The sequence below is a fragment of the Aethalodelphis obliquidens genome, unplaced genomic scaffold (assembly GCF_003676395.1).
Source record: "Aethalodelphis obliquidens isolate GAN/ISIS:26980383/991018 unplaced genomic scaffold, ASM367639v1 scaffold5, whole genome shotgun sequence".
Taxonomy (NCBI): domain Eukaryota; kingdom Metazoa; phylum Chordata; class Mammalia; order Artiodactyla; family Delphinidae; genus Aethalodelphis; species Aethalodelphis obliquidens.
In genome coordinates this window covers 43,398,528-43,426,101 of record NW_020837949.1, presented here as the reverse complement: position 1 = coordinate 43,426,101, position 27,574 = coordinate 43,398,528, and the positions used below count along the sequence as shown (strand labels likewise).

The following is a 27,574-nucleotide window of genomic DNA, read 5'->3' as shown; positions in this document are numbered from 1 at the left end:
CACAGCACCACATTATACTTTTAGTACCATGCCTTTCCTGTATAGTATCTACTTACCATCACATCAGACTTCACTGGGGGCATCTACCAAGCACCCTTTACTGAGGTCATCCTATAGCTGAGGCTAGAAGAGAGGACTAGGACTATCACTCTGGGAAAAGCACCCCGTGATTCTTACATGGGAAGGATGTGGTTTCCCGTGAATGAGGATTTTCCAGTTGCTCACCACAATTTCTATAATTTATTCTAGAATTTTGGGAAAAAAGTCTTACTGTTTGAAAGAACTTTCACCTTTACTAGTTCTAGAGGCATAATGTTGAAAGAAAGTAACCGTGTCAAGAATTTCTTTTTTTCAGCAGTTAGAAACCTAAATTTCCTCATTTGGATAATTGGAATCCTGCTTTGTCAACCAACTGAATATATTTTTGGAGGACCTAAGAAAAAAAGTATGGGGAGAGAAGGGAAATTCATGTTTATTGAGCATCTGTTGAGTCTGAGGTACATTTCATTTATTTATCATTTTATACAGCCATCTTGTGAGGGTGGCATTCTTGTTTCCATTTTATGGATGAAGAACTTGAGACGTACAGCAGGGTTAAACAACCTGCTCAGTGTTACACAGTTATTAAGCCATCTATTCCAAAGTCCATGTTTTAGTATGTCATGTGGCATTTGTACTTAAATTATTTCCAGGTGGGAAATAGACATCATAGTTTTCTTTAGCAAAACTACAGTCAGGTTGAAGAAAAAGCAGACTTGTGAAAAATATTTGTACATATTTATGATGTGTATATATTCATGATCATCCAATATTCATTGTATATACACCTATCAGAAGGTAACAGAATCTTCTGGAGAGTTCCCCAAATGTGTATTACATCTGAAACTTGGGTATCAGAGGAAGAGGTGAGTTTGTTAATTTAACTGATACTGAAGTTCAGTTTCTTTGCCATCAAATGCTAGTGCTTATTGCATTTGGCAGAAAAGCTTTGGAAAATAAGTTCTCTGATGTTATAAAATTTTCACGTGTATTTGTTTGTCAAAGCAGGACTCATTGGTTGAATTGAAATAGGGGAAATTTAGACTTACCCTATGGTTTGGCTGTGTTTTGATGCTTTTATGTGTACTAAGATTTTTTTTTTCTCTGCTTGAACACTAACCCTCTGTTGTAACAGGGGAAAAGTGTTTACTAATCTAAAAGTTTAATTGTGTCAGATGACATATGTGTGATGTAATGACTGATAGCCATTAATGTTTTAGAAAGGCACTTGGCTGGTTTTTCTTTTCTGCAAAACAGAGGCTGTATTAGGCATAATTTTAAACAGAGATCCTGTGGTTTGGAGTTTGCTATTTGTTACTTTTTCTGTACTTAAAACTTCCTTCTACTCTGTTTATTTGTGTGTTATTGATATATAAAAATCATTTTAAGTCACACAAAAATCTAAGAGCTTTTTGGTCTGTGACTTTTTAAATGGGCATGATGTTGGCTGATAACACAAAGGAATATGTGATGAAACCATTCAGAGGCCTACTTTCCTCTTTGCATTGGCAAGTAAAAAACAATATGCTGATAGACTGAGAAGGAAGTATCAGGGATTTAATGATGTTGCTGCATTTGTTTTCCTTATAACCACTTAAGAGCTAAGAAAAAGTTCTTTCTCTTCCAAAGGAGATGGAATAAACAGATGATAAAGGGAGCACAAAAAAATGTAACCATATGTTTGGGGATGAATGGGAGAGGTAAGTTAAAAAAATAAAAGGATGGGATCACAGTAAAAAAATGGAGTTTGCATGTTTTCACCCTATAATTCTATTCTTGGATGTTTATCTAAGAAAATAGTTCACAAAGGAAAAAAAATACATTCATCAAGTTGTTCATTTACAGTATTAATCACCTTTGCAAGAAATTATAAATCAGCTTTCATTTCTTAGAAATGAAAAGTAAAAATGAAAAAAAGATATATCATTTCTTATTATTTTAAAAACTGGAATAATATAAAATATTTTATTTTATATTATTTTTTTTAATTAATTCATTTAATTTATTTATTTTTGGCTGCATTGGGTCCTTGCTGATGTGCATGGGCTTTCTCTAGTTGCGGCGAGCAGGGGCCACTCTTGGTTGCAGTGTGCAGGATCTACAGCACAGGCTCAGCAGCTGTGGCACGTGGGCTTAGTTGCTCCACGGCATGTGGGATCCTCCTGGACCAGGGCTCGAACCCGTGTCCCCTGCATTGGCAGGCAGACTCCTAACCACTGCGCCACCAGGGAAGCCCCTAAAACATTTTAAATAATTGGAAAGCGCAGATTAGTATATAGTAAGTTTCCAATAGATGTATCTATAATACATAAGTGTGCAAAGATTTGGAAGGAATACAAAAAAAATGATATACATTTGTTTTAGATGACTTTAAATTCTTAAATAATTAAAAAATTGTTATAATCATAATTTTTTAAGTGTGAATTTTTTTTCACAATATGTGAATGTACTTAACACTACTGAACTGTACACTTAAAAATACCTAAGGTGGTAAATTTTATGTTCTGTTTTACCACAATTAAAAAGAATAATAACTTTTTGAAAACTGGGATGTGGTCAGAAACTCCTGGTTGTCATTGGTTTTAATTTTTTTTTTTTGCAGTATAGACTAAACATAACTTTTTTTTTTTTTAACAATCCTATTCACTTTTTTTTAAACAACTTTATTAGAGTATAATTGCTTTACAATGGCGTTAGTTTCTGCTTTATAACAAAGTGAATCAGCTATACATATACATATATCCCCATATGTCCTCCCTCTTGCATCTCCCTCCCTCCCACCCTCCCTATCCCACCCCTTTAGGTGGTCACAGAGCACCGAGCTGATCTCCCTGTGCTATGCGGCTGCTTCCCACTAGCTATCTATTTTACATTTGGTAGTATATATAAGTCCATGCCACTCTCTCACTTTGTCCCAGCTTACCCTTCCCCCTCCCCGTGTCCTCAAGTCCATTCTCTAGTAGGTCTGCATCTTTATTCCTGTCCTGTCTCTAGGTTCTTCGTAACCATTATTTTGTTTTGTTTTAGATTCTATATATATGTGTTAGCATACGGTATTTGTTTTTCGCTTTCTGACTTCACTATGTATGACAAACTCTAGGTCCATCCACCTCGCTACAAATCACTCAGTTTCGTTTCTTTTTATGGCTAATATTTCATTGTATATATGTGCCACATCTTCTTTATCCATTCATCTGTTGATGGACACTTAGGTTGCTTCTATGTCCTGGCTATTGTAAATAGAGCGGCAATGAACATTATGGTGCATGACTCATTTTGAATTATTTTCTCAGGGTATGTGCCCAGTAGTGGAGTTGTTGGGTCGTATGGTAGTTCTATTTTTAGTTTTTTAAGGAACCTCCCTACTGTTCTCCACAGTGGCTGTATCAATTCACATTCCCATCAACAGTGCAAGAGGGTTCCCTTTTCTCCACACCCTCTCCAGTATTTATTGTTTGTAGATGTTTTGATGATGGCCATTCTGACCGGTGTGAGGTGCTACCTCCTTGTAGTTTTGATTTGCATTTCTTTAATGATTAGTGATGTTGAGCATTCTTTCATGTGTTTGTCTTCTACCCATTTTTGGATTGGGTTGTTTGTGTTTTTTATCGAGCTGCATGAGCTGCTTGTATATATTGGAGATTAACCCTTTGTCAGCTGCTTCATTTGCAAATAATTTCTCCATTCTGAGGGTTGTCTTTTCATTTTGTTTATGGTTCCCTTTGCTGTGCAAAAGCTTTTAAGTTTCATTAGGTCCCATTTGTTTATTTGTTTTTTATTTCCATGTTTCTAGGAGGTGGTTCAAAAAGGATCTTGCTGTGATTTATGTCATAGAGTGTTCTGCCTATGTTTTCCTCTAAGAGTTTCATAGTGTATGGCCTTACATTTAGGTCTTTACTCCATTTTGAGTTTCTTTTTGTGTATGGTGTTAGGGAGTGTTCCAACATCATTCTTTTACATGTAGCTGTCCAGTTTTCCCAGTACCACTTACTGAAGAGGCTGTCTTTTCTCCATTGTATATTCTTGCCTCCTTTACCAAAAATAAGGTAACCATATGTGTGTGGATTGATCTTTGGGCTTTCTCTACTGTTCCATTGACCTATATTTCTGTTTTTGTGGCAGTACCATACTATCTTGATTACTGTAGCTTTGTAATATAGTCTGAAGTCAGAGAGCCTGATTCCTCCAGCTCTGTTTTTCGTTCTGAAGATTGCTTTGGCTATTTGGGGTCTTTTGTGTTTCCGTACAAATTGTGAAAGATTTTGTTCTAGTTCTATGAAAAATGCCATTGGTAGTTTGATAGGGATTGCACTGAATCTGTAGATTGCTTTGGGTAGTATAGTCATTTTCACAATGTTGATTCTTCCAATCCAAGAACATGGTATATCTCTCCATCTGTTGCATCATCTTTCATTTCATTCATCAGTGTCTTACAGTTTTCTGCACACAGGACTTTTGTCTCCTTAGGTAGCTTTATTCCTAGGTATTTTATTCTTTTTCTTTCAATGGTAAATGGGAGTGTTTCCTTAATTTCTCTTTCAGATTTTTCATCATTATTGTATAGGAATGCAAGAGATTTCTGTGCATTAATTTTGTATCCTGATTCTTTACCAAATTTACTGATTAGCTCTAGTAGTTTTCTGGTAGCATCTTTAGGATTCTCTATGTATACTATCATCTCATCTGAAAACTGTGACAGCTTTACTTCTTCTTTTCCTATTTGAATTCCTTCTATTTCTTTTTCTTCTGTGATTCCTGTGGCTAAAACTTCCAAAACTATGTTGAATAATAGTGGTGAGAATGGGCAACCTTGTCTTGTTCCTGATTTTAGTGGAATTGGTTTCAGTTTTTCACCATTGAGAACCATATTGGCTGTGGGTTTGTCATATGTGGCCTATATTATGTTGAGATAAGTTCTCTCTTTGCCTACTTTCTGGAGAGTTTTTATCGTAAATCGGTGTTGAATTTTGTTGAAAGGTTTTTCTGCATCTATTGAGATAATCATATGTTTTTTTATTCAGTTTCTTAATATGGTGTATCACATAGATTGATTTGTGTATATTGAAGAATCCTTGTATTCCTGCGATAAACCCCACTTGATCATGGTGTATGATCCTTTTAATGTGCTGTTGGATTCTGTTGGCTAGTATTTCGTTTAGGATTTTTGCATCTATGTTCATCAGTGATATTGGCCTGTAGTTTTCTTTCTTTGTGACATCTTTGTCTGGTTTTGGTTTCAGGGTGATGGTGGACTGGTAGAATGAGTTTGGGAGTGTTCCTCCCTCTGCTGTATTTTGGAAGAGTTTGAGAAGGATAGGTGTTAGCTCTCTCTAAATGTTTGATAGGATTCGCCCGTGAAGCCATATGGTCCTGGGCTTTTGTTTGTTGGAAGATTTTTAATCACAGTTTCAATTTCAGTGCTTGTGATTGGTCTGTTTATATATTCTATTTCTTCCTTGTTCAGTCTCGGAAGGTTGTGCTTTTCTAAGAATTTGTCCATTTATTCCAGGTTGTCCATTTTATTGGCATAGAGTTGCTTGTAGTAATCTCTCATGATCCTTTGTATTTCTGCAGTGTCAGTTGTTACTTCTCATTTTTCATTTCTAATTCTGGTATTGTGAGTCTTCCTCCTTTTTCTCTTTATGAGTCTGGCTAATGGTTTATCAATTTTGTTTACCTTCTCAAAGAACCAGCTTTTAGTTTTATTGATCTTTGCTGTTGTTTCCTTCATTTCTTTTTCATTTATTTCTGATCTGTTCTTTATGATTACTTTCCTTCTGCTAACTTTGGGTTGTGTTTTTTGTTGTTGTTTTTCTTTCTCTAATTGCCTCAGATGTAAGGTTAGGTTGTTTATTGAGATGTTTCTTGTTTCTTAAGGCAGCATTGTATTGCTATAAACTTCCCTCTTAGAACTGCTTTTGCTGCTTCCTATAGGTTTTGGGTCATCATGTTTTCATTGTCATTTGTTTCTAGGTATTTTCTGATTTCCTCTTTGATTTCTTCAGTGATCTCTTGGTTATTAAGTAGTGTATTGTTTAGCCTCCCTGTGTTTGTATTCTTTACCGTTTTTTTCCTGTAATTGATATCTAGTCTCATAGCGTTGTGGTCGGAAAAGATACTTGATATGATTTCAATTTTCTTAAATTTACCAAGGCTTGTTTTGTGACCCAAGATATGATCTATCCTGGAGAATGTTCCATGAGCACTTGAGAAGAAAGTGTGTTCTGTGGTTTTGGGATGGAATGTCCTGTAAATATCAATTAAGTCCATCTTGTTTAATGTATCATTTAAAGGTTGTGTTTCCTTATTTATTTTCATTTTGGATGATCTGTCCATTGGTGAAAGTGGGGTGTTAAAGTCCCCTACTATGATTGTGTTACTGTCAATTTCCCCTTTTATGGCTGTTAGTATTTGCCTTATGTATTGAGGTGCTCTATGTAGGGTGCATAAATATTTACAATTGTTATAGCTTCTTCTTGGATTGATCCCTTGATCATTAGGTAATGTTCTTTGTCTCTTGTAGTAGTCTGTATTTTAAAGTCTGTTTTGTCTGATATGAGAATTGCTACTCCAGCTTTCTTTGGATTTCCTTTTGCGTGGAATATCTTTTTCCATCCCCTCACTTTCAGTCTGTAGGTAGGCCTAGGTCTGAAGTGGGTCTCTTGTACACAGCGTGTATACAGGTTTTGTTTTGGTATCCATTCAGCCAGTCTATGTCTTTTGGTTGGAGCCTTTAATCCATTTACATTTAAGGTAATTATCGATATGTATGTTCCTATTACCATTTTCTTAATTGTTTTGTGTTTGTTATTGTAGGTCTTTTCCTTCTCTTGTGTTTCCTGCCTAGAGAAGTTCCTTTAGCATTTGTTGTAAAGCTGGTTTGGTGGTGCTGAATTCTCTTAGCTTTTGCTTGTCTCTTAATCTTTTAATTTCTCCATCGAATCTGAATGAGATCCTTGCTGGGTAGAGTAATCCTGGTTGTAGGTTTTTCCCTTCCATCTCTTTAAATATGTCCTGACACTCCCTTCTGGTTTACAGAGTTTATGCTGAAAGATCAGCTGTTAACCTTATGGGGATTCCCTTGTATGTCATTTGTTGCTTTTCCCTTGCTGCTTTTAATATTTTTTCTTTGTGTTCAATTTCTGATACTTTGATTAATATATGTCTTTGTTTGTTCCTCCTTGGATTTATTCTATATGGGACTCTGCGCTTCCTGGAATTGATTAACTCTCTCCTTTTTCCCATATTAGGGAAGTTTTCAACTATGATCTCTTCAAATATTTTCTCAGTCCCTTTCTTTTTCTCTTCTTCTTCTGGGACCCCTATAATTCGAATGTTGGTGCGTTTCATGTTGTCCCAGAGGTCTCTAAGACTGTCCTCAATTCTTTTCATTCTTTTTTCTTTTTTCTTCTCTGTGGAAGTTGTTTCCTATTTCCTATTTTATCTTCCAAGTCACTTATCCATTGTCTGCCTCAGTTATTCTGCTATTGAGTCCTTCTAGAGAATTTTAAATTTCATTTATTGTGTTGTTCATCATTGTTTGTTTGCTCTTTAGTTCCTCTAGGTTCTTGTTAAACGCTTCTTGTATTTTCTCCATTCTATTTCCAAGATTTTGGATCATCTTTACTATCATCACTCTGAATTCTTTTTCAGGTAGACTGCCTATTTCCTCTTCATTTGTTTGGTCTGGTGGGCTTTTACCTTGCTCCTTCGTCTGCTGTGTGTTTCTCTGTCTTCTCATTTTGCTTAGCCTAGCGTGTTTGGGGTCTCCTTTTCACAGGCTGCGCATTCGTAGTTCCTGTTATTTTTGGTGTCTGCCCTCAGTGGTAAGGTTGGTTCAGTGGGTTTTGTAGGCTTCCTGGTGGAGGGTACTGATGCTTGTGTTCTGGTGAATGAGGGTGGATCTTGTCTTTCTGTTGGGTAGGTCCACATCTGGTGGTGTGTTTTGGGGTGTCTGGGACCTTATTATGATTTTAGGCAGCTCACTGCTAATGGGTGGGGTTGTATTACTGTCTTGCTAGTTGTTTGGCATAGGGTGTCCAGCACTGTAGCTTGCTGGTCAGTGAGTGGAGCCGGGTCTTCGTGTAGAGATGGAGATCTCTGGGAGAGCTTTCGCCATTTGATGTTCCATGGAGCCGGAGCTTTCTGGTTGACCAATGTCCTGAATTCGGCTCCCCCACCTCAGAGGTACAGGCCTGACACCCGGCCGGAGCATGAAGACCCTGTCATCCACCCGGCTCAGAAGGAAAGGGAAAGAAAAAGAAAGAAAGAAAAATAAATAGAATAAAATATATAAGTTATTAAAATATAAAATTATTATTAAAAATAAAAAAAATTTAAAAAGTAATAAAAAGAAAAAAAAAGAAGGAAGAGAGCAACCAGATCAAAAAACAAATCCACCAATAATAACAAGCGCTAATAACTATAGTTAAAAAAGAAAAAAAAGAGACAGAACCCTAGGACAAATGGTGAAAGCAAAGGTATACAGACAAAATCACACAGAGAAGCATACACATACATACTGACAAAAAGAGAAAAAGGAAAAAAAAAATATATCGTTGCTCCCAAAGTCCACTGCCTCTATTTTGGGATGATCCGTTGTCTATTTATGTATTCCACAGATGCAGCGTACATCAAGTTGATTGTGGAGATTTAATCAGCTGCTCCTGAGGCTGTTGGGCGAGATTTCCTGTCTCTTCTTTGTTCGCACAGCTCCTGTAGTTCAGCTTTGGATTTCGCCCCGCCTCTGCGTTTAGGTCACCTGAGGGCGTTTGTTCCCGCCCAGATAGGATGTCAAAGGGGGTCAAAGGAGCAGCTGATTAGGGGTCTCTGGCTCACTCAGGCTGGGGGGAGGGAGGGGTACAGAATGCGGGGCGAGCCTGCAGCGGCAGAAGCCAACATGTCTTTGCAACAGCCTGAGGCGCGCCGTGTATTCTCCTGGGGAAGTTGTCCCTGGGACCCGGGATCCTGGCAGTGGCGGGCTGCAGAGGCTCCCGGGAGGGGAGGTATGGATAGTGACCAGTGCTCGCACACAGGCTTCTTGGTGGCGGCAGCAGCAGCCTTAGCGTCTCATGCCTGTCTCTGGTGTCCGTGCTGATAGCCGCGGCTCGCACCCGTCTCTGGAGCTCGTTTAGGCGGTGCTCTGAATCCCCTCTCCTCGCACACCCTGAATCAGTGGTCTCTTGCCTCTTAGGCAGGTCCAGACTTTTTCCCACACTCCGTCCCGGCTGGCTGTGGCGCACTAGCCCCCTTCAGGCTGTGTTCACGCAGCCAACCCCAGTCCTCTCCCTGGGATCCGACCTCTGAAGCCCGAGCCTCAGGCTCCCAGCCCCCAGCCACCCCAGCGGGTGATCAGACAAGCCTCTCCGGCTGGTGAGTGCTGGTCGGCACTGATCCTCTGTGCGGGAATCTCACCGCTTTACCCTCTGCACTCCTGTTGCTGTGCTCTCCTCCGTGACTCCGAAGCTTACCCCCCGTCACCGCCGGTCTCTGCCAGTGAGGGGGCTTCCTAGTGGGTGGAAACTCTCCTCCTTCACAGCTGCCTCCCACTGGTGCAGGTCCCGTTCCTATTCTTTTGTCTCTGTTTTTTCTTTTTTTCTTTTTCCCTACCCAGGTACCTGGGGGAGTTTCTTGCCTTTTGGGAGGCCTGAGGTCTTGCCAGCGTTCAGTAGGTGTTCTGTAGGAGTTGTTCCACATGTAGATGTATTTCTGATGTATTTGTGGGGACGAAGGTGATCTCCACGTCTTACTCTTCTGGCATCTTGAAGGTCTCCCGTCTTTGGTTTTCTGAGGGAAGTATTTTCTCTCACCTGTATATACCTTGTAAACTTATTTCTCTAGTCTCATAATGTTTAGAACTTTGGGTAATCATTGCATATATGAGGTAGTTTATTCCTATTCACTCAAAAGAGAGCAATTAGATAACTGGATGGTATGCTTGAATGAAGATATGAATAGGACGGATGTTGTCTTGCTCTATCTGACTGTAAACTCGCCAGTACCTCAGCCAAACTGGAGAAGCATACAAAGCTCTTTGAAAATGATGTCAATTTTTCTTCATCTAGGTCAGAGTGCAATCTGGAATGTAATCTCCAAAGTGTGTTTGTTTTAAGTACATCACTGATGTATTCAATATATGTGTGTGGCTATATAGAAGTATAGCCCAACAGAAACATACCTCAAGCCACAAATATAAGCCATATATGTAATTTGTAATTTTCTAGCAGCTACGTTAATAAAGTAAAATGACACTAGTGAACTTAATTTTGATAATGTGTTTTATTTAACCTTATATATCTAAAATATTATCATTTCAACATGTAATCAAATAAATATTATTAATGAGATATTTAATATTTTTTCCACAGTGAGTCTTTAAGACATGGTTTATTTGAGACTTGCAGCACATATCAAGTGCTGAATCGCCACATGTGGCTAGTGGGTACCTTAGTGAACATTACAGTTCTAGCAACAGATAATTGTCAACTCATAATTTTATATTATTTCTTATAATGTCTCTTTTCTTGATTTTTTTCTTTCCCTTAGTCCCTTTAAATTCTTGTTCATGATAAGACTATCACTGACCATTGATTTTCACTTACTCGATATGAATAGCTGGCGGTGGCGCAGCGGTTGAGAGTCCGCCCGCCAATGCAGGGGACACGGGTTCGTGCCCCGGTCCAGGAGGATCCCACATGCCGCGGAGCGGCTGGGCCCGTGAGCCATGGCCACTGGGCCTGCGCGTCCAGAGCCTGTGCTCCACGGTGGGAGAGGCCACAACAGTGAGAGGCCCGCGTACTGCAAAAAAAAATAAAAAAATAAATAAAATAAAGCATCAAATTTTGTGTCAACAGATTTGGGTCCCAGTTCCAGCTCTCTCTAGCTTTTTGGCTTTGGATGTGTCACTTAACCGCTCTAAGCCTTGGCTTCTTAACTTTCATCTGTGGACATCTTAGGACCTTTTTGCACAGCATCTAGCATGGGGCTTATCTTCTAGTAAAACTCTCAGTAAATATTTATTGTGTTGTATAATGATTAGGGCAAAGGATTTAGAATCTTAAGTTTCCATTAGTATAGGATTTCAGAAACAAATGGGGCCTTTGGGGTCATCTAGCACCAGCCCCTAGACTGGAATGTGGTTGTGGGCCAGTCATTGTTTGGTGGACGCTAATGCTAGTGATCTAAGGTACAGGGCTTTGTGAGACTGAATTAATTTTCAAACAAAATATAAGTGCAAAGTATTATTATAAATTGGAGCTACGCTTCCCTGGATTTATGTATGTAATGCTAATTGATATTAATGGGGATTGTACATAAATCAAGGGGAGAACAGACCTATTAGTGTATAAAAAACATTCTACTTCTAATATCCGTCTGGTATGCTTTACTTCCCTCGGGCATATGTGTTTTTATAAAGTGAATGCATACTTCTTTATCTTCATGTTGTTCAATCACTATTGGAGTTTTCTGCTTGCTAGTGTTAGTTTGAACGTCTCCCTAGATTGTAAATTCAGTATTAAGGTTTCATTTGGGCAAACTTAGCAGGTGCAGAAATGTGGTATTTGTCTGGTATAAAGCATTCTAAGCCCAGAGTAATCAGGGGTGCTCTCTTGTGCTAAAATTTCATTCTATTTATTGTTTGATCTTTAAAAAAAAAATTAGTCCTTTGACATACGCTCAGAAGCAAGATGTTTCTAATATTTCAATAAAACAATTAATGGTTCCATTATAAGGAAATGAAAATCTTTTTGTGTGAGTGATGAGAGAAAAATATATAAGTGGCCTCCAATTATCTGTAATTGTATGAGGTTTTCTTTCATTTATGTTATCTATCTTCCTGTTTAATCCCATCTAGCACAATTATTCCTTTTGTATTAGTTTTCTGTAAATGGAGTTCTGAATGGTTTGAATTGTGAATCAACAGTTGTGATGATCACAATCTTCACAACCCTCCTCTCTACCTTCCTTCCCTTCCCTGCCTTTCTCGTTCTCTTTAAATAAAGGAAAACAAATACATTTTCCTGGAGAGATTATTTTATGATCTTTCTTAGCAAAAGAAAAAGATGTATGGTCTTTATAAGAGTATCTATGAATAGCTGAATAATTATATCAGTCTGATTTGTGTTTCTCTGTATATTAATAAGTAGAGGGCTAATAGTGCTCTGAAAGTATGAAATGTAACCAAGGATAAATTGAGGTGGTATATTTTTAGAAAGATATTTTTGTGAGACCTACCTGTATGTCTAGGAAGGTAGTAATAGTAAAATCAGTTTCATCTAATTAAAAGAAATGAACTTTGAACACTGGACTTTAAATGGATTTAAATTTATTATCACTCTACTTGGGAATCATTAATAAAATGTTGTACAAGTAAAATCAGCAGGCATTTATCTTCACTATTTTACCTGATAGATCACCCTATATTGTTGTTGTTTTTTTTTGTTGTTGTTTGTTTGTTTGTTTTTGCGGTATGTGGGCCTCTCACTGTTGTGGCCTCTCCCGTTGCGGAGCACAGGCTCCAGACGCGCAGGCCCAGCGGCCATGGCTCACAGGCCCAGCCGCTTCGCGGCACGTGGGATCCTCCCGGACCGGGGCACGAACCCATGTCCTCTGCATCGGCAGGTGGACTCTCAACCACTACGCCACCAGGGAAGCCCTGTATTGTTGTTTTTAAGTTTCCTTTTATATGATTTCCAAATCTCTTATAGCAGGATATTAGATTTCAGGGAAATCCAACCACCTTTCCCACCCAAATATTGATTCTCTGCCTCCCTCTACCCCCATCTAAGACTGGCTTCTGGCCAGCAGTTAATATTCTTATTCAGTTGGTTCCCCATTTAGAAAGATGGGCTCAGAGGCCATATTCTTGGAGATGTTTTTTTCCATGGAAGTGACAGATTTTCACAGGGCCATCACCTTCCATCTTTTATCCCACCTTTGTGATTCAAGGTAAAGATGTGTAAGAGGATTGGCTCTTGCTAAGTTGAGGCCATGGACTCGAGGACACTCAAGGAAACCACAAGTTCCTGGTCCTTGTAGTCTAATATGTCAATTACCTGTCTGACACATTAGACAAGATTAATCTTCTGAATGTAATTATCTGTAGTTTTTCTTTGTCTGTTTTTGTCCTATCTCATTCCAAGACGTTTAGGGCATCCCTGCTGTCTATCCGGTTAAGCTGAGACTTCTTACTCTGACATTCAAAGGTCTCTGAAGAGTGGAACCCAACTCCTTCTAAACTCCTACTTCTGCAAAACCAATCAAGCTAGCCTATCCTCTTAAACAGAAACTCTATTGATATATAATTTGCTTACTGTAAAATTCAACTGTTGTAAAGGTACCATTTAATGATTTTTAGTAAATTTATAGAGTTGTGCAGCCATCACCACAACCCAATTTTAGAACATTACTACTATCCCCAAAAGCTCCCTTGTGCCCTTTTACCAGTCTTAACACCAAGAAACTGCTGATCTACTATCTGTTTCTTTAAGTTGACCTTTTCTGGATATTTCATATAAGTAGAGTCACACAGTAAGTAGTCTTTTGGATCTTTTTTTTTAACCTAACATTCTGCTTTTGAGGTTCATTCGTATTATAGTATGTGCCAGGAGCTTGCTCTTTTTCATTGCTGAATAGTATTCCATTGTATGGATATACCACATTTTGTTTTTTATCAGTTCATAGACATTTGGATTGTTTTCAGTTTGACCAATAAATGAATAATGCTACTGTGAACATTCACGTATATGTCTTTATATGAACACGTTTTGTTTTCTCTTGGTAGATTGTTATTATTTTAATTAATTAATTAATTTTTTTGCTCTCAGGCATAATGATGACTTTATTGGGTGCTCTTCTGTGCCAGACACTCTCATATGCCTTAACATTTTTTTTCTTGATTAAAAAATGCATGAATAATTCATGCTCATTATAACCAATCAAACAATAGAGAAACAGATAAAGACAGTACCAGCATCTCCCCCACCCAAGCTCCACATCTTATTTAATTGTTGCAACCACCGTGAGAGATAAGAATTATAGGCCATATTTTATACATGGGAAAATTGAGGCTGAGAAAGGCTCAGAGTGTACCCTGCAGTGTTCAACAGGAAGAGCTTTGGAGTCTGATTACCTGGGCTCGTTTCTTGACTTTGCAGTTTACTATGTGTCCATGAGCAGATTACTTATTATTTCTGTCCCTCAGTTTTCCTACCTGCTAGTTCACAGGGTGCAGTGAGGATGTAATGTGCTAAAACATAAAAGTATTGCTGTTTCTAAAGAAAAAAAGATCAAAAAGAGAAATTATTTAAAAATGACAGCTAAGAAGAAAATACTAAGAATTAGAGCAAACTCTGTTCACCATTCTGCTACTTCACTATTCGGCTACTAGTGTCGCTTGGTGGATTATTAGGAGTGGAATTGCAGGGTCATATGGTAAATTTATGTTTAACTTTCTATGAAATTCACGAACTGTTTTCCTCAGGGTTGTGTTGTATCATTTTATATTCCCGCCAGCAATGTATGAGGGTTCCAGTTTCTCCACATGGTCACCAACACTTGTTATTCTTTTTTAAAATTTTATCTATAAGCATTCCAGTGGGTATCTCATTATGATTTTAATTTGCATTCTTCCTAATGACTAATTATGTTGGGCATCTTTTCATTTGCTTATTAGACTATTCTCTTTTGATCAAACTTACCCTATACATTTCTTCCATTATGCTTGTGCTTATGCTGTTCTCACTACCTGAACCTTACCTTTTTTCCCCCATTTTCTTTTTTGGAAGCTTTCTACAAAGTCCATCTTCTTTTATGAAGCCTTTCCTTTTTTCATCCTGCCACTTCCAGTTATCTGTGATCTCTCCTTCCTTTAAACCTCAGGAGCACTATGATTAAATCTCTGTTGTGACATTTATTTATATTTTTCTGCCTGATATTATAGTTACTTGAGTATTTGCCTCTTTTCTCCTGGTGATCTATAAGCTCTTGGAAAACTGGGACAGTTTCTTTACTTACCTATCAGTGCAGAAAACAATGACATACTGGGAGGAGCACTGCATGACTGTTTGCCAAATAGACTTGTGGAGGAAGGTGTATGTTAAAAAAGAGAGGCTTCTTTAGTTAGTAATAAAGGCAGATAGGCTAAGTGGGCTCGGTTTCAGTCTGCATTGGCTACAGCCACAGTGCTTCCTCTCTCACTCTGTGAGGATTATTCTTCAATCTGTTTTCATGTTCCTTGCTCTCTTTAGGGCATAGATTCCACTATGATCATCTCAAGTCATTTATTCCCTATGCCCATGAGTCCCTCATTATAGTCTTTCCTTTGGGAAACCAGTATCAGAACACTGTCTCTGTTCCTGCTGCCACTTGAAATTCATGCCTCCAAGCTCACTTGCCTAAAATCCTACCTTCACCTTGGTCAGTCACCTCTCCCATTTCTCTTAGTCAGTCAGCAATCTCATCAAGCCCAATACTCACCCCCTCTCTCTCACTCTTAGGAGACAACCTTAAATCCTATTTTGCCAGGAAGATTGACACCATCAAGTAGGTCTCTCTCATTGTCTCATCAAGCCTCTAGAAACTTATCTACATCTATTTTTCTGTCTTCCTTCCTGTCTCAAAGGATGAGGTTCCTTCCTTTTCTCCACTTGATCCTTTTGACCTTCCACTAGCTTCTGGAATACAAACTTATAGTCATTTATTCTGGGTCTTATATTTTTGATCTCTCTCTATATATATTTTTTCCCTACAGCTTATAAACATGCTGAAGTTTATTCCAACATAGACCTGCCTCCTGCAGCTTTTGTTGGTGTTTCTCTCCTAGATGTAAGCCATCCTTTCTTTTCTCCTTTCACACACTTCCCTCATAAGAAATTTCTACTTTTATTTTCTCTCCTCTGTCACCTCCCATTTCATGTATGCATCAACCTTTTTTTATTGTATTGAAAAAAACCATATAATATGAACTCTATTCTATTAACAAAATTTTAAGTATACAGTATAGTTTTGTTAAGTGCATGTACATTGTTATACAGTGGATCTCTAGAAATTTTACATTTTGCGTGACTGAAAGTCTATACCAAATATACAGCAGCTCCTCATCACCTAATCCCCGCAACCCTTGGCAATCACCATTTGACTTTCGAGGAGTTTGATTACTTTAGATATCTCATTTAAGTGGAATCATGCAGTATTTGTTCTTCTGTGATTGGCATAATCACTTAGCGTTAAGTCCTCAAAGTTCCCATCTTGTCACAAATAGCAGATGGAAGCCGTTTTTATGGCTGAATAATATTACGTTGTGTGTGTGTGTGTGTGTGTGTGTATGGCATGTATATATATATGTGTGTGTGTGTGTGTGTGTGTATATATATATATATATATGGCATGTTTTCTTTATCCATTTAGATTGTTTCCGTATCTTGGCTACTGTAAATAGTACTGCAGTGAACATGAGAGTGCAGATATATCTTCAAGTTACTGTTTTCAATTCTTTTGGGTAAATATTTGGAAGTAGGACTGCTGGATCATGTGGTAGTTCTATTTTTAAGTTTTTGAGGCACCTCTACACTGTTTTCCATAGTGGCTGTACCATTTTACATTTCTACCGACAGTGTACAGTGGTTCCAATTTCTCCACATCCTTGCCAACATTGTTATTTTCTTTGTCTTTTTTAATAATGGTGTTTATTATCGAATTGTAGGAGTTTCTTATATATTTGCATTATTAACCCCTTATTATATATATATGGTTTGCAAATATTTTCTCCCATTCCATAGGTTGCCTTTTCACTCTGTTGATTATTTCTTTTGCTATGCTATTTTTGCTTTTGTTGCCTATGCTAATGCTACCTATGCTATTAGTGTCATATCCAGGAAACCATTGCCAAGACCAGTGTTATGATAGGGAATGAATTGAACCTGTAGATTGCTTTGGGTAGTATGGACGTTTTAACAATATTAAGTCTTCCAATCCATGAACATGGGATGTCTTTCCAATTATTTGTGTCTTCTTTAGTTATTCATCCACTTTTAATGTCGTTTATGCTCCTGCCACTGTTACCCCTGACCTTCTGATTGTCAAATCCATTAAATACTTTTTGGTTATAATATTACATGGTATTTATTACATGTTTTAACTCTGTTGTGTACTCCTGTTTTTTTGAAATCTTTCCTGGCTGCTTTAATTGTATAGCCATTCTTATGACCGTTCCTTCTTTGTTCTCCTCATGGGCTACTCTTCCTTCTCTTACCTTTAAATGTTGATGTTCCACCTGATCTGCTGCTCTTCTCTTTAGACATACTCTCACTGCCTATATGATTTCTATGTAATTTCTGTATTCCCTTATGGGACATTCTGATGTTTGCTTATGTATAAAACTCTATGTTAGAACTGTGAGGAGAGGAGTGGTAAAAGTTAAACAGAGGTAATCTCTACCTGTTTCCATATTCAATGAATATATTTTTCAACTGGAATATCCCATACCATTAGACGCACAAAACATGTTCATGACCTATTTAATTGATTGCACACACCGCTAGTTTATTGTTTGAGAAGCACGGAGGATAGAGCAGAAAACAGGTCTGAGGACTGAGCCTGGTGGTCCTCCAACTTTTAAGGCCTATTAAGTATTGTTTGTTTCTCCAGTGAATAGTCTAGACAAAAATGCTATTTAATATTCTTTTGTCTGCTTTTAAAAAATATATAATTTGACTTCTTGCTTTCTGTTGGATTTTGGGGTACCATTTTCTGTTTCTTTCTTTATCTGATTTATAATAGCCCTGTTGACTCCTAATTTACTAGTTCTAGAAGTTTAGCAAACAGGTTACCAAGTTTGTTTGTTTGATACATAATTAAGGCTAGTGAGTGCTAAGCAGGGACCTAAAGTTCTTGTTAGTGCTTTATGTGAATTTGTTTTAGGGCATGGGCTTTACTTATGAACCCATTTTAGGAGTTCAGGTGTGTTCTCCCCTTACTCTCTCCACCCCCTCATAATTCTTATTATTGCTTTGGATGGATGACATTACTGGAAAATTGACATCTAGATAGCTGATATTTTACTGAATGTACACACCTTCCCACACTTCTATATGCAGGCATACATTCTTTTAGTTTGTTACAAAGGTTTTCACCCTTAGAAAATAAACTGAAAGCAATTTCTAAAGTTAGACACCGTGTGATATGCCACTATTTACATAATGATATTCTTTTTTTTTTTTTTTTTTTTTTTTTTGCGGTATGCGGGCCTCTCACTGTTGTGGCCTTTCCCGTTGCGGAGCACAGGCTCCGGACGCTCAGGCTCAGCGGCCATGGCTCACGGGCCCAGCCGCTCCGCGGCATGTGGAATCCCCCCGGACTGGGGCACGAACCCGCGTCCCCTGCATCGGCAGGCGGACTCTCAAACACTGCGCCACCAGGGAAGCCCATAATGATATTCTTTGATGTTTCTGAATAAATACATATCAGTTGCTCTAAAAGTCCTAGCCAGAAAAAAATATATACTGTGTTAAATAACATAGCGTTAATATAAAATCTGACATTTATTTAGTTGACACAAGATGAAATAAGTTATAACAGCATAGAGCCACTGGTATATATGCTGTGCTAACCAATTTTACCACCCTTGGGGATTTCTTCTTCCACTTGTGAAGAGCTTCTACTGATTTAAAGTGAATTGAATCTTTTCTTCTTGAAGCCACTCTTGCTTAGAAAGTTTCCCTTGAAGTTAAGGGATCCATGTAGATAAATAGTCTGGCTCAATATCTGAATTGCTTTTAAACTTCAGGCAAGGTAAAGGCAATATTTGCTGATGAAGCTATTTTTTGTTTGTTTGTTTGTAACTTCTGGGTAGAGTGAAATGATTTAGAGATTGCCTTTGACGTTAGTACCATTTAGGTAGTTTGAAATATCACATATTTTAAAAAAGACTTATGTTGGCATGTTTTTAACTTAGGAAAGGGGATAAAATTATATAAGAAGTTAAATTTAGATTGTGCACATGTACAAGCAGACCACAGAAGAATTTAAAGTTTTCCTTTTTCTTAAAAAAAAAAAACTGCCTTATATACCTCTAGTATAATGTAGGCCCTATGTATACATAAGGGAATAATTAAGTACAGAAATGCAGCCTACTTGTTAGCCAGAAAGGATGCCTGGAACATGTGGATAAGCTTGGATATTTGTCTAATGTTAATTGGAATATTGGTTTTCAGTTGAAGATGCCAAATCTTCAGAAAAGTAATTGGATTTAGCTTCCTATTTAGCAAACTACTTCAAATCCCTGAAGTATCCCACATCCGAAACTAATTTTTCTTGATTGTATCAAGTTTAGTCATGAACAGAACAGGGTTGACATAGTTTTTTAATATTTAAAATATTTCTTGACAAGGTTTCAACACTGTTGCTTGTCCACAAACCTTATTGTTATGTTCACTAATGACAGATGAAATCGTAGTTTCTGTGGAAACTAGTTTTAAAACTTAGTGAAACTATCCTCTTGAAATAAACCAATTTATTCTTCTTTCCTATACATTTAAATGTAAACTTAGATTTTGCTCAGATTTCAAGAAATAACACAAAAATGGTGTATTTCTTATTCCTTTTCATATAAACGTTTATGTGTGCTTAATTTAACTTCTTCAGATTCAGCCTAGGAAATGTATTTTATGGTGATTCTTGGTTCTCAAAAGCATTTTCAGTATACAGATGTTTACTGTGATGTGTCGAAGTATTTGTAAGTAGTTTAAAAACTTCTTAGAAAGAATACCCTATTTGATCATTAAAATTCAGGGATTAAGAGATTCGGTTTAAGGGACTTCTCTATCAAATACCTATTGAGCAACTACTATGTATAGGTTTCTTTGTGATTGGAAGAGAGGTATAAAGGTGTTTATGATATGGTTTATAATCATATAACCATGAGGAGCATGACTTACTTATATTGATGATAATTATAAAGATAGACTAATATTACCTCTTCATCTAGTCTTTTGCCACTGAACACAATCACTTTAATATTTGAAAAGATTAAATGGTGCCTCTTAAGTGAAATATTAGCAGATGTATTGCACATACTTTTTAAATTAAAATATATTATGAAAATGATCTTAATTTATATTAACAGTGATTAATAGCTATATAGCTCAACAATAGATTATTCTGATGTATTTTTTGTTCTATGAACCATCTTGTTAGAATAAATTTATAGCCGGGCTTCCAGGTAATTTTTCTTCCAGCAGATGAATACTGTACATTTCAGCTTAAGTAGATTTTCAGTCTATTTTTAGTTTGTCTTCAGAGAAGAATTAATAGCCAGACCTAACATTGTTCACTACTGTGCCCCATTGCCTAACACAGAGCGTAGTGTGGCACATAGTAGGTGCTCAATATTTGTTGAACTTGATGGTCCTGCCCCCAGGGCAGTTGGCCTTTCTTCAGGGAGCTTCTGAAGGCATGCCTTCTGTCTCTGCCAATAATTTTTCTGGGACCAGGATATAATTTAGATAATGAGATATGTACTTTATAACTTGTATATTTTAGACCTACATTTATTGTTCCCAATACTGGAGTTGAACAGCCGTTGCTGATACTATGGGCAATGCTATTCATCCTCCTTTGCTATGATTGTGGGTTTTCTTAATTTAAATTTTAAAAAATTTTTAAACATCTTTATTGGAGTATAATTGCTTCACAATGGTGTGTTAGTTTCTTCTTTATAACAAAGTGAATCAGTTATACATATACATATGTTCCCATATCTCTTCCCTCTTGCATCTCCCTCCCTCCTACCCTCCCTATCCCACCCCTCTAGGTGGTCACAGAGCACCGAGCTGCTCTCCCAGTGCTATGCGGATGCTTCCCACTAGCTATCTATTTGACGTTTGGTAGTGTATATATGTCCATGCCACTCGCTCACTTTGTCACAGCTTACCCTTCCCCCTCCCCATATCCTCAAGTCCATTCTCTAGTAGGTCTGTGTCTTTATTCCTGTCTTACCCCTAGGTCCTTCATGACTTTTTTTTTTCTTCTTAGATTCCATGTATACGTGTTAGCATATGGTATTTGTCTTTCTCTTTCTGACTTACTTCACTCTGTATGACAGACTCTAGGTCCATCCACCTCACTACAAATAAATCAATTTCGTTTCTTTTTATGGCTGAGTAATACTCCATTGTATATATGTGCCACATCTTGATCCATTCATCCGATGATGGACACTGAGGTTGCTAGGTTGCTTCCATCTCCTGGCTATTGTAAATAGAGCTGCAATGAACATTTTGGTAGATGACTCTTTTTGAATTATGGTTTTCTCAGGGTATATGCCCAGTAGTGGGATTGCTGGGTCGTATGGTAGTTCTATTTTTAGTTTTTTAAGGAACCTCCATACTGTTCCCCATAGTGGCTGTACCAATTCACATTCCCACCAGCAGTGCATGAGTGTTCCCTTTTCTACACACCCTCTCCAGCATTTATTGTTTCTAGATTTTTTGATGATGGCCATTCTGACTGGTGTGAGATGATATCTCATTGTAGTTTTGATTTGCATTTCTCTAATGATTAATGATGTTGAGCATTCTTTCATGTGTTTGTTGGCAATCTGTATATCTATTTGGAGAAATGTCTACTTAGGTCTTCTGCCCATTTTTGGATTGGGTTGTTTGTTTTTTTGTTATTGACCTGCATGAGCTGCTTGTAAATTTTGGAGATTAATCCTTTGTCAGTTGCTTCATTTGCAAATATTTTCTCCCATTCTGAGTGTTGTCTTTTGGTCTCGTTTATGGTTTCCTTTGCTGTGCAAAAGCTTTTAAGTTTCATTAGGTCCCATTTGTTTATATTTGTTTTTATGTCCATTTCTTTAGGAGGTGGGTCAAAAAGGATCTTGCTGTGATTTATGTCATAGAGTATTCTGCCTATGTTTTCCTCTAAGAGTTTGATAGTTTCTGGCCTTACATTTAAGTCTTTAATCCATTTTGTGCTTATTTTTGTGTATGGTGTTAGGGAGTGTTCTAATCTCATACTTTTACATGTACCTGTCCAGTTTTCCCAGCACCACTTATTGAAGAGGCTGTCCTTTCTCCACTGTACATTCCTGCCTCCTTTATCAAAGATAAGGTGACCATATGTGCGTGCGTTTATCTCTGGGCTTTCTATCCTTTTCCATTGATCTATATTTCTGTTTTTGTGCCAGTACCATACTGTCTTGATTACTGTAGCGTTGTAATACAGTCTGAAGTCAGGGGGCCTGATTCCTCCAACTCCGTTTTTCATTCTCAAGATTGCTTTGGCTGTACGGGGTCTTTTGTGCTTCCATACAAATTGTGACATTTTTTGTTCTAGTTCTGTGAAAAATGCCAGTGGTAGTTTGATAGGGATTACATTGAATCTGTAGATTGCTTTGGGTAGTAGAGTCATTTTCACAATGTTGATTCTTCCAATCCAGAAACATGGTATATCTCTCCATCTATTTGTATCATCTTTAATTTCTTTCATCAGTGTCTGATAATTTTCTGCATATGGGTTTTTTGTTTCCTTAGGTAGGTTTATTCCTAGGTATTTTATTCTTTTTCTTGCAGTGGCAAATGGGAGTGTTTCCTTAATTTCTCTTTCAGATTTTTCATCATTAGTGTATAGGAATGCAAGAGATTTCTGTGCATAATTTTGTATCCTGATTTTTTACCAAATTCACTGATTAGCTCTAGTGGTATTCTGGTGGCATCTTTAGGGTTCTCTATGTATGATATCATGTCATCAGCAGAGAGTTACAGCTTTACTTCTTCTTTTCTGATTTGGATTCCTTCTATTTCTTTTTCTTCTGTGATTCCTGTGGCTAAAACTTCCAAAACTATGTTGAATAATAGTGGTGAGAGTGGAAAAACTTGTCTTGTTCCTGATCTTAGAGGAAATGGTTTCAGTTTTTCATCATTGAGAACAATGTTGGCTGTGGGTTTGTCATATATGGCCTTTATTATGTTGAGGTAAGTTCCCTCTCTGCCTACTTTCTGGAAGGTTTTTTATTGTAAATGGGTGTTGAATTTTGTTGAAAGGTTTTTCTGCATCTATTGAGATAATCATATGTTTTTTTCTTCAGTTTCTTAATATGGTTTATCACATTGATTGATTTGCATATATGGAAGAATTCTTGCATTCTGGGCTAAACCCCACTTGATCATGGTATATTATGCTTTTAATGTGCTGTTGGATTCAGTTTGCTAGTATTTTATTGAGGATTTTTGCATCTATGTTCATCAGTGATATTGACCTATAGTTCTCTTCCTTTGTGACATCTTTGTCTGGTTTTGGTATGAGGATGATGGTGGCCTTGTAGAATGAGTTTGGGAGTGTTCCTCCCTCTGCTATATTTTGAAAGTTTGAGAAGGATAGCTGTTAGCTCTTCTCCAAATATTTGGTAGAATTTACCTGTGAAGCCATCTGGTCTTGGGCTTTTGTTTGTTGGAAGATTTTTAATCACAGTCTCAATTTCAGTGCTTGTGATTGGTCTGTTTACATTTTCTATTTCTTCCTGGTTCAGTCTTGGAAGGTTGTGCATTTCTAAGAATTTGTCCATTTCTTCCAGGTTGTCCATTTTATTGGCAAAGAGTTGCTTTTAGTTATCTCTCATGCTCCTTTGTATTTCAGCAGTGTCAGTTGTTACTTCTCCTTTTTCATTTCTAATTCTGTTGATATGGGTCTTCTCCCTTTTTTTCTTGATGGGTCTGGTTAATGGTTTATCAATTTTGTTTATCTTCTCAAAGAAACAGCTTTTAGTTTTATTGATCTTTGCTATCGTTTCCTTCATTTTTTTTCATTTATTTCTGATCTTTATGATTTGTATCTTTCTGCTAACTTTGGCGTTTTTTTGTTCTTCTTTCTCTAAATGCTTTAGGTATAAGGTTAGGTTGTTTATTTGAGATGTTTCTTGTTTCTTAATTTTGGATTGTATTGCTATAAACTTCCCTCTTAGAAGTGCTTGTGCTGCATCCCATAGGTTTTGGGTCATCGTGTTTACATTGTCATTTGTTTCTAGGTATTTTCTGATTTCCTCTTTGATTTCTTCAGTGATCTCTTGGTTATTAAGTAGTGTATTGTTTAGCCCCCATGTGTTTCTATTTTTTACAGAATTTTTCCGGTAATTGATATCTAGAGTCGTAGCGTTGTGGTCGGTAAAGATACTTGATATGATTTCAGCTTTCTTAAATTTACCAAGGCTTGATTTGTGACCCAAGATATGATCTATCCTGGAGAATGTTCCATGAGCACTTGAGAAGAATGTGTATTCTGTTGTTTTTGGATGGAATGTCCTATAAATATCAATTAAGTCCATCATGTTTAACGTATCATTTAAAGCTTGTGTTTCCTTATTTATTTTCATTTTGGATGATCTGTCCATTGGTGAAAGTGTGGTTTTAAATCCCCTACTATGATTGTGTTACTGTCGATTTCCCCTTTCATGGCTGTTAGCATTTGCTTTATATATTGAGGTGCTCCTATGTTGGGTGCATAAATATTTACAATTGTTATATCTTCTTCTTGGATTGATCCCTTGATCATTATGTTGTGTCCTTCTTTGTCTCTTGTAATAGTCTTTGTTTTAAAGTCTATTTTGTCTGATATGAGAATTGCTACTCCAGCTTTCTTTTGATTTCCATCTGCATGAAATATCTTTTTCCATCCTCTCACTTTCAGTCTGTATGTGTTCCTAAGTCTGTAGTGGTTCTGTTTTAGACAGCATACGTATGGGTCTTGCTTTATATCCATTCAGCCAGTCTATGTCTTTTGGTTGGAGCATTTAATCCATTTACATTTAAGGTAATTATCGATATGTATGTTCCTAAACCGTCTTCTTAGTTATTTTCAGTTTGTTATTGTAGGTCTTTTCCTCCTCTTGTGTTTCCTGCCTAGAGAAGTTCCTTTAGCCTTTGTTGTAAAGCTGGTTTTGTGGTGCTGAATTCTCTTAGCTTTTGCTTGTCTGTAAAGGTTTTAATTTCTTCATCGAATCTGAATGAGATCCTCGCTGGGTAGAGTAGTCTTGATTGTAGGTTTTTCCCTTTCATCACTTTAAATATGTCTTGCCACTCCCTTCTGGCTTGCAGAGTTTCTGCTGAAATATAAGCTGTTACCGTTATGGGGATTCCCTTATATGTTATTTGTTGCTTTTCCCTTGCTACTTTAAAATTTTTTTCTTTGTATTTAATTTTTTATAGTTTGATTAATATGTGTCTTGGCTTGTTTCTCCTTGGATTTATCCTGTATGGGACTCTCTGTGCTTCCTGGACTTGATTGACTACTTCCTTTCCCATATTAGGGAAGTTTTCAACTGTAATCTTTTCAAATATTTCCTCAGTCACTTTCTTTTTCTCTTCTTCTTCTGGGACCCCTATAGTTCAATTGTTGGTGCATTTAATGTTGTCACAGAAATCTCTAAGACTGTCCTTAATTCTTTTCATTCTCCTTTCTTTGCTCTGTGGTAGTTATTTCCACTATTTTATCTTCCAGGTCACTTATGTGTTCTTCTGCCTCAGTTATTGTGCTACTGATTCCTTCTAGAGAATTTTAAATTTCATTTAGTGTGTTGTTCATTCTTGTATGTTTGCTCTTTAGTTCTTTTAGGTCCTTATTAAACGTTGCTTGTATTTTCTCCATTGTATTTCCAAGATTTTGGATCATCTGTACTATCATTTCTCTGAATTCTTTTTCAGGTAGACTGCCTATTTCCTCTTCATTTGTTTGGTCTGGTGGGTTTTTACCTTGGTCCTTCATCTTCTGTATTTCTCTGTCTTCTCATTTTGCTTAACTTACTGTGTTTGGGGTCTCCTTTTCACAGGCTGTAGATGTGTAGTTCCCGTTGTTTTTTGTGTCTGCCCCCAGTGTGTACGGTTGGTTTAGTGTGTTGTGTAGGCTTCTTGGTGGAGGTGACTGGTGCCTGTGTTCTGGTGGATGAGTCTGGATCTTGTCTTTCTGGTGGTCAGCACTGCGTCCGGTGGTGTGTTTTGGGGTGTCTGTGACCTTATTATGATTTTAGGCAGCCTCTCTGCTAATGGATGGTGGTGTGTTCCTTTCTTGCTAGTTGTTTGGCATAGGATGTCCAGCACTGTAGCTTGCTGGGTGTTGAGTGGAGCTGGGTCTTAGCATTGAGCTGGAGATCTCTGGGAGAGCTTTTACCATGTGATATTACGTGGAGTCGGGAGGCCTCTGGTGGACCAGTGTTCTGAACTTGGCTCTCCCACCTCAGAGGCTCAGGCCTGACACCCGACCAGAGCACCAAGACCATGTCAGCCACATGGCAAACAACGGAATACCAAGTATGGAAATGGTGTTGCTTTTCTTCTTTAAAAAAATTTGTGTCAATATCTGATTAAAATGCTGGGTCTTTTGGATCTTTTTCTTAGAATGCCCTCCTTGTTTCTCTTCAGCAAATTATGACTACTTTGTCCCTTACAACTCTGCAAGATTTTCTTCTGCTTCCTACAAGAAGCTTTCTTTGCCTCCATCTCTATACTGAGGAAGCTGGCACCAATACCCATGTTCTTTCTTGAGGTGCTCCATTACGTCTGGTATGCATCCCACAAAACATAGTTTAGAGCATCATCGGTTTCAGCGGCATGCACCCACAGTGGCAAGCTCTGCAGTACAGTTCTGGGGTTGGAGGCCACCACAAAGAGGAAGAAAGACTGCTAGTGTTGGAGGGTCTCCTGCAGTGGTAAGGGATGGCTGTGGCTCACCACAGGGACAAGGACACTGGCAGCAGAAGTTCTGGGTAGTACTCCTTGGTGTGAGCCCTCCCAGAGTCCACCATTAGCCGCACCAAAGAGCCCTGTGATTGTGTTTTAACCACTGACTGTTTCAGGACTCTGTTTTGTCACTGTGGAATTTTTATGTTCCCTTTGTGCTTAAAAAGCAGTTATCATCTGGAAACAAGAACATGCTCCATCATCTTTCTGGTGTTAAGTTGCAAGTGTTGGAAAGGTTTATGCTGTATATTATTTGAGGTAAATTATTTTTTACATCCCAGTTAGGTTTACAGTTCTTTTTTAAACATATTTTTCATGAGCTTGTATCATAGGTTAAGATGAGGTACTTCATCTTTCCAAATTTTGGTTTCTCGTTTGATAGCGCTCTCCTTGAGTTTGGCTTTTATTCTTGAAATAAAAAAAATTTTCCATAAAAATTTCAAAGCTGGTGACCACAATTTTGATATCATTTAATGGGGAATGTTAAGTAATAATTGGAAACCTGGGACCTAGAAAAAGAGTCAGTTCATTGTTTGTTATGAATTAGTTTTTCTGAACTCCTTATAGTCAACACTAGGTGATAAGTTAAATGATAGTTCCTCTAGCCTCCCATCAAGTAGTGGTCCAGATAAAATATGTTTCAATAGTAAGAGTGAAAAACCAGGTGTTCCTACAACTCTTGGTGCCTGAGAAAACTTATAGGCTCGTTTCTACTCTCAGCCATTATAACTTTCAGCTTTGTCAAGGTGGAGACTCTATTGGAACCATGAGTGATGATTTACTTAACCATTCCCTATTAAGACTTAGGT

At 37.6% G+C, this 27,574-nt stretch overlaps 1 protein-coding gene across 17 annotated transcripts in view; it reads left to right on the top strand.

Annotated features, from left to right (window-relative positions):
* Nucleotides 1–27,574, top strand: part of BBS9 (Bardet-Biedl syndrome 9) — a 442,463-nt gene that overhangs the window by 238,602 nt on the left and 176,287 nt on the right. Inside the window, exon 23 of one of the 17 annotated variants that reach the window (XM_027102239.1) lies at nt 8,661–8,710. The exons of the other annotated variants lie outside the window; for them this stretch is intronic. Coding sequence (XP_026958040.1) covers nt 8,661–8,681 — 21 coding nt within the window. The 3' untranslated portion in view covers nt 8,682–8,710. Of the gene's footprint in view, nt 1–8,660; nt 8,711–27,574 lie in introns of those variants that run through there. 17 annotated transcript variants of the gene reach the window in all.